At 40.0% G+C, this 14,327-nt stretch overlaps 1 protein-coding gene across 2 annotated transcripts in view; it reads right to left on the reverse strand.

Moving 5' to 3' along the window:
• The window catches only part of LOC131702899 (ras-specific guanine nucleotide-releasing factor RalGPS1-like), a 122,327-nt gene that overhangs the window by 25,682 nt on the left and 82,318 nt on the right, over nucleotides 1–14,327 (reverse strand). For both annotated transcript variants that reach the window (XM_059005397.1, XM_059005396.1), the window contains exons 9-10: nucleotides 3,384–3,521; nucleotides 2,253–2,346 (exon numbers count right to left, since the gene is read on the reverse strand). In XM_059005397.1, coding sequence (XP_058861380.1) covers nucleotides 2,253–2,346; nucleotides 3,384–3,521 — 232 coding nt within the window. The remainder of the gene's footprint in view (nucleotides 1–2,252; nucleotides 2,347–3,383; nucleotides 3,522–14,327) is intronic.

Consider the following 14,327-nt stretch of genomic DNA (forward strand, 5'->3'; position numbering starts at 1 on the left):
CATCATCACCGTGGTTACTTGGCAGTGGCAGAGGTGATGACATCTACAAATACTGAACGAAATGACTTCATACTTTAGGGTGCCAAAACAAAAGAAAGGGCCCCGATTCCAAAACAAAGTGCTGTAGAATTAATCTTGCCATCCAAGAGTATCCGAGCGACCATTTGGTTTTGGGAGAGACGGTCACAGCACACAATGCTTCAATGCTTTTCTGAAATGCCAAGGATGCTGGTGCCAGGCTCTTGGGAGTAATGCTCTGAAACACTTTTCAGGTGAGACCAGGTGTGCTTTTCCACGGTGCTTAACAACCGTACCGAGACATCGCTTCCTTCCTTTCAGTGAAAGACCATAAATTAGGCGCAGCACTGGAAAGAATATTTTCCATTAAGGAGATCATTGCATTATAAAATAATGGGATGTTCACAATGGCAATGCAATTCTATTCCGGTTAACATTAGGCAGGTTGAAACATTGGATTCTTTTAAGTCTAAATTGAAAACATCCTTTTTTGAACGTGCTTTTATCTAATCGGTTGTAGCTGGAGTGTATTGTACACATGAGCTCTCTGTACAGCGCTCTGGGATGCCACAGTGTGAAGGATGCTATATACAAATTAATTTGTATTGTATTACCTATCATATATTACCTACCAATGGTATCACACACGAACCAACACTCCATTATAATCTATGGCAATATCACGGATACAATATCCGTTGTGTTGCTGTTGCTGGCAACGTGTTGGTCTGATAATGGTTAAAGGCTTTTTCAGGATGTGATTTTGTAGGCGACTACAGCACTTGTAATAAGTTGTTACAGCCCTGCAAATATAAAAGTCAAATGTGTGTAAAATGAAGGCAAACGTCAGTGTTTTCAAACAATGTCTTGCAACCACATGCCCTAGAGCGTGAAATGATACTGCCGCGTTTCAAGTGCTTTCTAAAGGAAGGGACGGCTGACCAAAATGACTACCTAACAAGGAGGGAATTTTTACAGCCGTGATCAGCAGGGAAATGCCTGGCTTAAAACTTAAAAGTGCTATTACAGTATATTTAAAAAAGAGCTGGATAATATATATTATTTTTTCTTTACAACTTATCTTTTGCCAGTAGCTATTCTTGAAAAAAAAAAAAATTGGCCAAAGATAGAAAACCTAAATCAAATCAAAGGCGACACATTAACAGCTGAATCTCTTTATTGAACAGCATGGAAAAGCTAATGAAAGGCATCCGTTATGCACCGTCTTGAGTGGGCTCAACACACTGAAGCAACCCTAGTAATTAACTGAGGCGTTACTCGATTTTATTGAGACAGAAGTGCAGTTTTGTCTTGACAAGTACAATACCTACTGTAATTTGAACAAGTAGCTTTAATATGCATTCTCATATACCACACAATTTTCATGTTTTTGCACATGTTACCGTCGCACATAACAGCCAACATGCCCCACACAAAGACGATAACAAAAGCAATCGTGTAGGCAGTGTAACTTATGAAGTTGCAGGGTAGTGTACCCCCCACTCCCTGCATTTCAAGACCCGGTTTAGAGATGGAAAGATGCATGTGTTTGGTATCAGAACATTATATACAGTAGGTAGATCTGCAGGCACATTTAGTCTCATCACTCCCTGAATGTCTTGTCTTTTTTTTTTTTTACCACGTCAATACATTTTTTTTTTTTTTAAATGACCCAGTAGTCTTCTGAATCTGAGCTGCTGTATTTCTAAACAGTAAAAAAAACAAACAAAAAACAAAACAAACGAAAATTTCCACGGCAGAGAAACCCGTTTACTCTGTAAATATTTTTTCTTGTTAATCGGGAGAATGTTTCCGGTTGAGGGTAAACTAAAAACACGTGTGATTTATTCACACCTCCTCATCAGCGCTTCTTTCCAAGCATTTCTCAAATCTATATCAGATGGCTGTATCAAATCAACAGCAGCACTTGATACACAGCATATATTATAACCACACGCATCTCGCTTGAACACTCTTACTTGACTCCTTGTAGCTTTGATACACACAGCTGAAATATTCATTTTGCAGTAGTCATATTCCACGTTGTTAAAGACAGATTCATCTCACGCAGCTGGACGTTATTTCAACCACTCGTCGAATCAATCATCGCGGTCTTAGCAACGCAGTATTGGAAACGAATTAGCCCCCCTCTGAGCATCTGCTCTCCCCTCTCATCCCCTGTGATGTATGTTTGTGTCAAGAAGGTATGTGTTTGGGAAGATATGCTAACTTACTTGTAATTGTCATCTTCCACAAACTTCTGAAGCTCTTCAATGTAGCGTACCGACATTAAGTAGTTCTGCACATGGGGCAACGTCACCAGGTAGTCTGTGGAAGATTAAGATGGAAGTTTTGTCAAAACACTGATGCTGCCTCCAAGATATTCAATTACCGTGTGTCTGACTACTTTGCATGAACCTTCATTTTTATTCTTCTGCAGTTAGAGACTTCATATATAAAGCTGGAAGTGTGACAGAGAGACAGACAGACAGACAGACAGACAGACAGACAGAGAGCCTCAAAATACTCCCAGATTATGCTACATTCAATGTACTTAGCAAGTTTCAATACAATGAGACAAGCGGTTCTCTCTCTCTCTATATATATATATAGATATTATACACACACACTATATATCATATGGAGTAAATGACATCACAAACACATTATTAGATTTGAATAGAAATAAGTGAGTGTGGTTGCCATGGCATCAAAATCCTACAAGTTTCTCCACTGTTTGTTTTCAAACACACTTGCCCTTGACAAAGGGATCTCAAACATACCAAAACGTTGGGAAGTTGGCTCTTTTGAGCGTGTATGAATTATGTACATACAGCCGCCCCTTCTATATCCCACTTGTTGGACAGCTGGGTTTAAGGACCCGAACACAAACAACCTTCTCCCACTTAAAATGATTAGACGCAGTTAGAATATTCCTTTTAAAACGATGTATAATTAATCTCTCCTCGCACTTGGGACCTGTCAGGCCTCAAGGCAATGCACACTGGAACTGGATTGCGAGTTTGCCAGCACAAGCCCACCCTGGAAACACATGACCTTAGCGGCAACTGGCCAAACACATGTATACTGTAAGTGACTTTGAGAATGAAGCAATGGCAGCTCTCGAGTAAATGTAACCTTTCTAAAATAACGAATGGCTTTGAAAACTTCTTGCTCAAGATATTTTGCACCATAGATAAAAAAAAAATAATGATATATTCGTTCTGAATTGTTTATTTAAGGGATCTTTATATATATATATATATATATATATATATATATATATATATATATATATATATATATATATATATATATTTATATTTTACAGTTTCTGTATCCTGCTTGTACAAGCCCTTGCTTACCGTAGTTACATGAGACCTGGAGATCGGAGATTATTCGGAGGAGATTGTTCATCTGGTTGGTTCTCTGCTTGTTTTCCAGAATGCTGTCCGAGGCAGGGTAAGCAGAATCAATGTAGATTATGTCGAAGAGGTAAATTCCTACAGTGGAAAAAAAAATAAATAAAATTAGTTTAAAATCGTTAATGCTAAACCCAAGGAGCACAGAACTACTTTTAAGAAAAATATTTAACCTGATAGCTGGACAGGTTTACACTCATAGTAAAACCTGGAATATCTTAAAAGTGCTATGCAATGGAAGCCCGAACCTCTCACCTATACATTAAGCGATGTCTAAAAGCCAAACCCACACCAATTCAAAAGACAAGGATCTACCAAGACATGACGCAAGGTAAGAAAGGCTGTCATGCAAGAAGGGTCCTGCTTGGAAGATGCCAAGGATACATGGATCACACAAGGAGTCTTGAAGTTTGGATTAGAAAAAAAACAAAAAAGAAACACACAAACCGCAAGGATGATGCAAGCTTTGTGCACGACATTCATGAAACCCTCCCTTGTCCTCGCATCACCTCCTTGCATAGCTCCTGCTTTCAACTTGCATTGTATGGTCTATCTTTATCCTCGCGTAAACGTTGCATGGGTTATTCTTTGAATGGAAAAATCATACAGAACTAAAAGAAGGAGTTCATCAAGACCGATGAAGGACTTGGTTATTCTTTCAGCAAGTCGATTGTTGGAGATTAATGAAAAAAAAAGTAGATTTTGGATCTCAAGCACAGAAGCTATGTGTAACCCCCTCCTGCAGCTGTTACAGGGCCCATTCCAGCTCTTGATTTTCCACCCCAACACTGAGGTACCGTGCAACGTGGACTCCATAAACATTTGCAGACCGGGGCCCGAAGCCCATTTTATTCAATGTCTAGCCAGCAGGGGAAAAGCAAAAACACGGAATATTTTCTGCAAGTGCCAAACGACACAAAACTTGTCAGGTTTTTACATTAGAATAAAAATATATATATATATATATTAAAAAGTAAAACAGGATATCATTGGGCTCTGGAGAAACAGCACTTAAAAAGAGAAAGCATATTTGGCTCCAAATATCATTTTATTCATTAGTTCACCTGTTTTTTTTTATTTTTCCAGGGTGTTTGCAATCCTTGTGAGTGGTTCTAGGTTCTGTTTTTTCCAATTCCGAGTTATTATCATTCTGTATCTCTGTTTCCACCCTGGAGATTTCTAACTGCCCAGCGATGACCCAATACAGAGAGAGAGAGCGGGGAGATGGGATCACATGATGCAAATGGAATTAAGGAAGACTGTTCAGTGATGATAGATTGTTTGTGGTTTTTTTTTTTTTTTTTTTTTTTGTAGAATCGTCACGGATACCGGTTTTAATCTTAACAATTTAAATTTCATTCTCAACTAGCAGATCACCATCACAGCTGTCAATAAGGGGCGACCTTTGCGGTCAGTGTCTTAAAAAAAAAAAAAGGTGAAGGATTAAAACGTATGGAGACTGTCCTCTGTCGAGGGCAGGACAGTAATTAAGTGTGGTTGAGACTCGCATGGCCGCTGTCCATGCAGACGCTACTCAGTCAGTACAATGGTGACTCAAATCAGTTCAGTGATATCTGAAAAAATACTTTTGGCTACAGATTTGTGTAAATCCAAACTGCTTTTTAATATGGGGGGGGGATCTTAAGTCTTATCCCATACCGTTCAAAGTCCTTTTCCAGGGTCTTTAGATTTTTTTGAAATGTTCAGATACATTGTGTCCAGTGCATTACTCTCTAAACTCCTTGCTATCCACAACTTTAGATGCAAATAAGCAAATGTGTAGATGAAGCATCACACCTCTTTTGTATCTAGACTGATTACACATATTCTGCTTCTGGGCAGACAGCTAATCAATCATCAGCGATTAATTAAGCAACAAAAACGAGGGAAGACAGATCCACGGGTTTTAAACTTTTTTTTTCTTGGAAACACTGGTGTTTTTTTTTCAACAGAAATAATAAGCTTTGTATTGTTTTTTTTTTATTTAAAAACGAGTCACTTATATTTATAGATCTTTAAGCGTTTTTCTTATGTAATATTTTAACAGTGATGTAACCCGGAGATTCCTGGCTTGGTCTCTTGTTGATGAAACGCTTTCCCTAATTGACGATCTTCTGTGCCAAGCTGTTGTATAACCTTGGACAGACTCCTTCTGACCTCTTCCTTCAAAAAATCAGTAACCGCAATACATCATTTGAATGTTAGTATATACTGCTTATATTGCATACGGCTCCATCTGCAATAAAAGTCATTGGTCTCCAAAGAGATCATAATTTATTAAAAAAAAAAAAAAACACTGTCCATGAAGAAACAGAATGAAGCTCTTCAGATACCACGTGCTTACTTATATTCCTCTTTCCTTAATGATGTTTTCAATCACCCCAAGTGGCTCTGGGTTCTCCAATATTGAGGCTTGTTTTTGTTTTTGTTTTTTTCATACAGCTGCCTTTACCTGGCTTTGAGCTTGCTTGTGGGACTCGCAGGTTCCCCCATTCCCTCCAAGTCACGTGACAACGTAACCTTTCAATTCTGCCCGCCCCACCACACTCTCATTTTCTTTTCCAGAGTTGAAAAGTCACATGATTTGAACGGAATGAGGATGACGGTTCAGTCCCGGCATGTAGGATTCTTCAGACAAGCGCATAACGATAGCCCAAAAACAGCCCTTATAGTTTTACCTAAAAGGTTAATTGAAATCGGGCTCCAGGTCTGGAGCAGCAGTTTCACATTAAGTGTCTTTTGGCGACTCTAAACCTTCCCTCCAACACAGGAGATCTATTGAGTCCAGACTAGTAGCCCTGCCAACACTTTGTGCAACAGGAAATGGCATTGCCAGCAGCTGGGAGGAATCTCAAGTGCTGATGCCTGTCTGTTGCCAGCAGTGTCATAATGTTTCCTAACTTTTCCACTGCTTCAAGGTGACATGTCTGGATTTATTTATTTATTTTTTTAAGTTGTTTTAAAAAAAAGAATTCAAACAGAATTGCAATGCATTGCGTGCAACACCCTCCCGCTTTTCTTGCTAACAGATATAAAAATACCTCCGCGTACAGTTTTAATCAGTACACTGATGAAAGCGCTCGCCCTCGTCCACTTAACTTAGTTGATCATCAGTTTACATTTTAGATGATGTTTTTTCTGAAGTTGTAATATCCCTAATAAGAAAAGGCCAACTCTTCAGAAGTAGACATGCTGTAAACCTTTTCCATCAAGGGCATCTACTGCGTGATGACCTTGTAGCTCTAACAGTAAGGAGCCATCCAAACTGGCCGAGCAATAACCTCGATAAATGGCAATTTCCATCTCTGTGGCATTTTCATAGGGCAGCATTCTTCACCAGGTTGGATTATTCTGCAGTTGCGTTGAAGGTTTAATTTCCTTCTGCCAAACTGCATGCGAGACGAGTGGAGTCTTTCCTCCCCCATAGGGAACGTGAAACAGTGACATCACTGAGCATTGTGCTTCTGGGTCCTTCAGCTGGGCCAGGGTACGAATGAGATGACAAACGGCTGTAGAGCACACTGAACCTGCACTGGAGAAGCACATCCAGTGCAGTGCGTGGAATGGAAACGCACAACGCAATGTTTCGGGGAGGTACTCCATGTGGGCTTTGTACAATTAAGATCAATTACACATACTTTTAGAAATAACAAAAGGAGCGGAATAAATTCAGTGATGGACGACCATCGTTGAAGGCAAAAGTTTCTTTCAGCGTTTCTAAATGTAACGCTATGGACCTTGGCAAAAACAAACTGTGCTGTGATAAATCTAATATAAATCAAGGGTGACAGTACAAAACTTTTATAAACATATTGCACGCATGTGTTTTTTTTTTTTTTTTTTTTAACTGAATAATATTGTAAATGTGTGCAGAAATCATTAAAACAAAACCACAGAAAGTGTCTCCTAGGCGAGCATCATTATTATTATTTTAATTACTTTTTTTTTGGCTTGTTCTTCAGACCTAGCCATCAAGGAATAATAAAACAGACTGTCACGAGAGTCAGGCACAACTATACATCAAGCTCCATTCAAGCCTCAAACCCCTGGAAAGCTGTATTTTTGTATTTTTTTCTACAGTTCAAACACAGTTTCGATTCAGCTTTATTTTGATTTGTGGTCTCTCTGGGTCTTGAGAAACTACTTTCTGCATCTTAACTGATGTTACCTTTCTGTACGGGAGACAACACTAACATATCTAGACAATCTCCTGGTGCCTATGAATATAGACTATTCTACGAGTTGTCTACCAATAAATGTTTATTTTAAATGACAGGGTGTACAAGGAGATAGCCGTCTTCAGAGTGGATAACATTTTTTTTTTCAGACGCCTTTATCCAAGGCGGCTTACAGAGACTAGGGTGTGTGAACTATGCATCAGCTGCAGAGTCACTTACAACTACTTCTCACCCGAAAGACGGAGCACAAGGAGGTTAAGTGACTTGCTCAGGGTCACACAATGAGTCAGTGGCTGAGGTGGGATTTGAACCGGGGACCTCCTAGTTACAAGCCCTTTTCTTTAACCACTGGACCACACAGCCTCCTAACATGCCAGAGATGTTTATATGCAAGTACACTTGATGCACCCTCTTTTCTAGCTATATAATATTATTACTGGATTATAATAATAATAATAATAATAATAATAAGTCAGGCTTCAATTATATCAGTCGTTCAGAGACAGGCTGCTGTCCTGTCAATGGGAACCTTTGTGACGAATGTTTTCACTGCACGTTTACTATGAGCTTTCCTGTCATTACAACAGCCAATCACAAGGATTCAAACCTTATTATTATTATTATTTATTTCTTAGCAGACGCCCTTATCCAGGGCGACTTACAATCGTAAGCAAATACATTTCAAGTGTTACAATACAAGTAATACAATAAGAGCAAGAAATACAATAACTTTTGTTCAAACCTTATGGGCAATTGTAACAATTTCACAACCCGTATGAATTTGGTTTGTGTTATTGCCGTAATGACAGGATCGATTTTTCAAAACATTTTTGTTCAAATAGTATATTATTCAATTGCCGAAAATAAAGCTTGTATCTCAGTGCACCAACCTATATAAAAAAGTAGCTTTCCATAAACAAGCTAACTAAAAAGAAAGTGATACATTTAAAAGATCTTTTTCAACTTCCCAGGACCAGTAATAAAAAAATAAAATAATGAAATTAAAAAAAGAAGAAAAGTTTGACGTTCCTTTTGGCTAGCATGGCAGAGACGTCTTGTGATTCGGACAGTGCTCAGTTCTGGTATAACATGGTTCTCTGGGTGTCTCAAGATCAGTGTGATACACAGCTACTCAACTCAACAAGCTGCGTGCGAAGGATTGCTGATGTACTGTCTGGACGCTGGAGGCAGGCTGCCATTCTCCGTTTCAAACACATTTTCTGTGCTGGAATATTGGGTTTCCCATGAGGATTCATCCACCAGCTAAACTAATACAAGTGGAGTTACTGGGGCGCAAACAAATCTGCTTCCTATACAATAGGAAGTTGCAAACCAAGTCTTTACTTATCCCACATTTCCATGCACCACTCAACCTGGGATGAAAACCCTGCTGCCCCAGATACTGCGTTTCCATGGTAATTTAGCCAACCTGCATGGGTGCCAATCCAGGATGAGGGGTGATAATATTTATGTTGTTAATAAGAGAACTCCTTTCAGAATCTGAAGTTGAAGATGGCATCAAAACTGGTTTTCAAAGCCACATTTTTCATGCATTGTTTAAATCATTCTGGGTAAAATAAACTACTTAGATTTAAATAACGGCAGCTCTTAAGAGCTGAACCTCTTTAAAAAACGATATCTCGTATCTATATATGAAAAGGTCAGCTGTGCGCAGTTCTGCAGTGTGTAGTGTTGCATTGCTTGGAAACTCATCTGTTTACAAGCTGAGACCACGCTGAGCGGTTTTACTGGACGTCAAGTGTTTGGGCCCAGCTAGTTATGAGCAATGGCAATAAAAAAAAACAAAAACAAAAAAACACAACAACATAATTACTGTACACGGCCCCATTTTTATTTGACAGGATTAATAAACAAAAGGACCGGGTTGTGTATTTTTAAATGGAAAGTGCTGCAAAGCTGCCAAGGATTCCAAGAATACTGCTCAAAGATGAGTGTTCTAGGAGTAAAGTAATCCCAAATGGAATCCCGGAATGGCCAAAGTGGCTGGTCAATTATTGTGCATCAAATCAGCTGTGTCCCGGTTCATATGTCACCCTGCTCGACCCTCTTAGCAATGCCTGCTGACGGCTAGCCCCAGCTTTGGTCAGCTAACGTGCAAACGAGCGTTGATGCCCGCAGCCAAGTTACCGCCTGTCTGTAATAGAGGCTCAATTGTCAAAGGCTTTGTATAGAGATTGTCTGTGTTCAGATTCCACGTGTTTAATAGACTGTAGTCTGGTGTTATCCTGAAGAGGGGAGTGCACCACACACTCACACAAGGCTGTTCTGTCACGTTCGGATCACAGAGATCTGAAGACGAGCCCATTGCTTTACTTTTCCAGGCAGGGCCCTCATGATAAATAAGACCAAGAAGAAGAAACGCTGTTTTTTTTTTTAAATGTAGTAGTAGTGGTACACACTTTTTGATATTTTTCTGGACGTTTTTTGGTTGATTTTCATGCGCATTAGAAACAATCAATCTGATTGAGAACAGGAAGCGGAGGTTGCAGTTCAGTGTCGGACGTGATTACGCGGTCACAAAACAGGAACTGTAATTTTCTGGTTTCAGGAGTTTAAAGCACCCTGGTGGCTCAAAGGGGATCTTGAAGAAGACTTCTCTCTAAGTTCAGCTGGGACACCAGAGTGTTACCAGAATCCTGTCCCCCCTGTAATACTCCGACCTCCTGTGCATGGAAGAAACACCACATTTGCTCCAAGTGGTAACGTTCTTAGTTCCACTAGGAAGTGTTTCAGGGGGGACAGGTTAATGCGTACACTCTGGTGTACCAGCAGTACCTGGAGGGAAGGCATGTAAGAGAAGCACCAGAGCTTTAAGACGTCCCCAGAGTGTGATGACTGAACAGAATAATATACAAAGTGACCTAAACAACAAGAAGAACACACAATAAATCTGACCTAAACTGGGACTGGATGTAACGCAGGTTACACAACCACTGTTACGCCAGGTGCATCAACCTGTCTCGGTCCTAACGACATCTTAACAGAGACATTGAAGAGTTTCATATCGTGGCATAACCATATATTGGTAGCAACCAGGGTTTGATTTTAACCAGGCTTCCCTCCTCTAAAGGCACTGAACTCTTTTTAATGTGCAGCCTTCCAATACCTGCCCCATCTGTGTTTATAGCTCGGGAGAAAACGGTAGCTGTAGGATTTTCTTTTACACTACAGCAGGCAAAGGCAAGTGCCAGCATTTAACTTCGTTTTAACTCAAGCCAAGACTGCGTGAAAAAAACACACCCTGGAATTACGGAAAAAAAATGAATCCCAGGTTTTGTTTAAATAACAAAATCAGGTTTCCTTCACTTTATAACTTGATTGCACCTGGTTTGTTTTAGAAAGGCAGAATGTATTTAGTACTTTGCGCATCTGTATTCTATTTATTTATTTATTTATTTATTTACTCTTTTTAAGATCTTTAAAAATCTACAAAAAAAAAAAAAATCTCTCTACTATTATTATGGCCCTTTTTCAGAAACTTTTTACAACTTTTTTTTTCCCCACCTTTTACTTTGGAGACATTAACTTAGAATTCCAGCACCACTGTAGATTCACTTCCAGTGCAGGGCACTAGAAATGTATCTTTAAGAGTGTTCCTAATACCCACTGCACAGCAAAAACAAAGTCTTCACCAGAATTAAAGTCAAAATAAAAGAGTGGAAAACCTCAGACAAAAATGATGGGGAATTCAGTTTTTGTACTTCTGGGAGGTCTCTGAAATCCTTGTTATTATTACCTCTTCAAGCATTTCCCCCCATTGTAATTACGATTTTGATTAGAGGCTGCCACACACATTCCTTACCTGGACGCATCAAGCAACCAGGTGACAGTTAAAGGAAGGGGTTTCAACTCCGAGATCTCAGAACCCGATTGCCCTACCCGTGCCCAGAGCTAAAATGAGAAGAAGAGAAGGAGAGCTTCCTCTCACCCAGCTCCTCTGACAAGGATTATCGCATTGAAAAAGAGGATTAGCTGCATGAATCACCAGGGAACACAACCAACTCTTAATACCCTAAGAGCGAAGTGGTTTAAACGCTGACCGCGCCATTGTCATGAGCGCCTCTCTCAAACAGCCTTGCATAGCAACCAGGTATAAACACACAGGGATTGCATTGATAAATACTTACAAACCCGCTTTCAAGACTTATTGTGCCACTTTGTGCACGTTTCGACTGGCAAGTAACCAAAACCGACAACAGCACTTCTCCTATTGTCAAGCAAGGCGTATTAATACTTACCAGGTTGTGAACAAAAGCTTGTATGCCTGTTTAACAATGTAATCCGCTTGTGTTTATACACGGTTGCTAGGCAAAGTTTGAGAGACGCTCGCAAAAAAAAAAAAGAAACCTGAAGAGGATTCTCTCCAAGGTGCACTATGTTACCTCCACCCTTTACACGGATCACTTTAAGGGTTTCTGACATATTCAGAGCACACATCTGTAACTAATACCACCACTCTGAAAAGGGGCCGATTAAAAGCTTATACATATACGTTACTTTATATCTTCTTAAATTTAAAATGTAACATTCTTGGATGTTCACAGTACAGTGCTGGTTCTGTGTCAAAGATAGCAGGCTCTATTAAATCACAAAGCCTGAATCTGAACCTCCACCCGCAATCTGTCAAGTTTGTATTCCCGATGAATCGCTGGGGTCAGCAGGGCTGTGTTTGCGTAGCTGACCTCTTCATTTTCTTTCTTTTTTGTAACTTTTTTTTTTATAGCGGCCATGTGGAAATTTCTGTACGTTGGTCATGTAACTTAAGTGGCTTTCAACAGCTAAAAGTGAGCGGAGTTTGGCTGCACCAACCGAGTCACGCATGGGCTCACACTGCAGCCATTCAAGTTCACAGGCTGCCTGCTTTACGATCGCTCTCAAATTAGAACATATTTTTAGCATCCCCGGCCTTCTTATCATTTTTAAAAGTCTGCGCCCATTCAAAACGCTTTAGGAGACGAATGCCAAATAGTAAACAACTGGACAGTAGTTATTTAGCTCTTTGAACGAAACCAGCAATAAAATAAAAAGATCTCAGATTCCTGAGGGGAGGTTTCAAATGTGCCAGAGAGATAAAAATAGCAAACAAAATCTTTCACTACAGAAACAAACAAGACTGCTTTTCAAATCAATGGCATTCATCGATGTAGCAGATATGTCAGAACTGATTGGATGCAAATGAGGCTTGAGTTCATAGTAACCATGGGTGTCCATTTCTTCAGGAGCAGCACAGTGGTGACAGCAGCTAGTCAGTGTGATCAGTTCCACTCCGCACATAGCATTACGTTCAAAACCAACCATTCAACTCATCCTGCAGCAGATGTACTGTAAATTCCGAAGGCCTTACGAAAAGAGCAAAGATCAAACCCCTGGGTTACTGCGCGTTTAAAAAAAGAATCCTGGGGAATGTGCCTTCTTGATACGGACAGTCAGCTCAAATCCAGAAAGCAAACCAGTCGCCTCTTTCCCTTGGTAATGCTTTTGCAGTCTTACAGGTGCAATTGGGATGCGATATGGAGCCAGCAGGCTACCTGCACAAACAAAATCGACAGCACCCTTTTGTGTGATTTATTGACACAGCAGGACAAACAGCTGCTTCAAATTGAAGCACTGCTGAGAAACGGCCGGGTGATTTACTCTGTGAGAAAAATCTTGCTACACCTCCGAGTGACGTGTTCTTTTTACTTATTCGATTTTTTTTTAAATCCCCAAAAAATCAAGGTCTTAACTAGGCGAAGAGTGGCTCAAATCAACAGTACGAAGGTCACTCTTGAAATCAGGACTTAAAGGATGTGCTGCAGTAAGAATACCTCTGTTAAGAAAGACCAAAAGTACAAGCACAAGAACACAGAAACTGGACTACGGAACAATGGTAAAAGGTGCTTTGGACTGTTGATGGACGACACCTGTGCCTTCTGCCAGTTCTGTTGTCAATTCAACGCTTGTCTTCTTTCTATTCCTTAAGGGTATTATCTTCAAGTATTGCTCATCCTTGTTAGACAGCTTTTTGGGTCTTCCAGCCCTGGGTTTGTCAATTACAGATGATGTTTCTCTGTACTTGATGATTACGCTTCGGATACCACACCTTGAAAACCAAGTGATGCGAGATATTTCACTCAATGTTTTTCCTTCTTTATGCAAGTCAAGGTTGTTAGAATAGTAGAAAACACTAGTGGAGGCTTTGAGGAAATTGTTGATGCTCATAATGCATCAGAGTAGAAAAATGCAACATGTCTAAGACTTTTGCACAGCAGTGTATCTCAGACTGCGATCTTGGATCTTGTGGAAGTTATCTTGGCAGCTTGCCGTTCTCTTTATGATGGCCGCGGACTTTGGAGGTTAGATTAGAACAGCACAAGGGAAAAATGTGTTTTCATCTAAATGAATTGGATGAAGTTTGTGGAGACAGGCGCTGGCCTGAAGCCTGCAGACTAGCTCAGCTGAGGCTTTTCCTGGTACGACTCTTCAAACAGATAGCACAGGCGTTTTCTGAGTTATGATTTGATTTGATTGCAACCCAAGGAGCATGTTAAAAGACACAGACAGGATAAAAAAAAAAAAAAAATGCAACAAACTGCTGGCCGCAACGTACGCGATCCTGAATTCATTTACTGTAATTACAAGACAAAGCACTTTTTACAAGGACAAACTTGTAAAAAGGGCTTTAAACTTGGCGGCCGTAACAGAAAAT

Source organism: Acipenser ruthenus, chromosome 31, assembly GCF_902713425.1.
Source record: "Acipenser ruthenus chromosome 31, fAciRut3.2 maternal haplotype, whole genome shotgun sequence".
NCBI classification, from domain to species: domain Eukaryota; kingdom Metazoa; phylum Chordata; class Actinopteri; order Acipenseriformes; family Acipenseridae; genus Acipenser; species Acipenser ruthenus.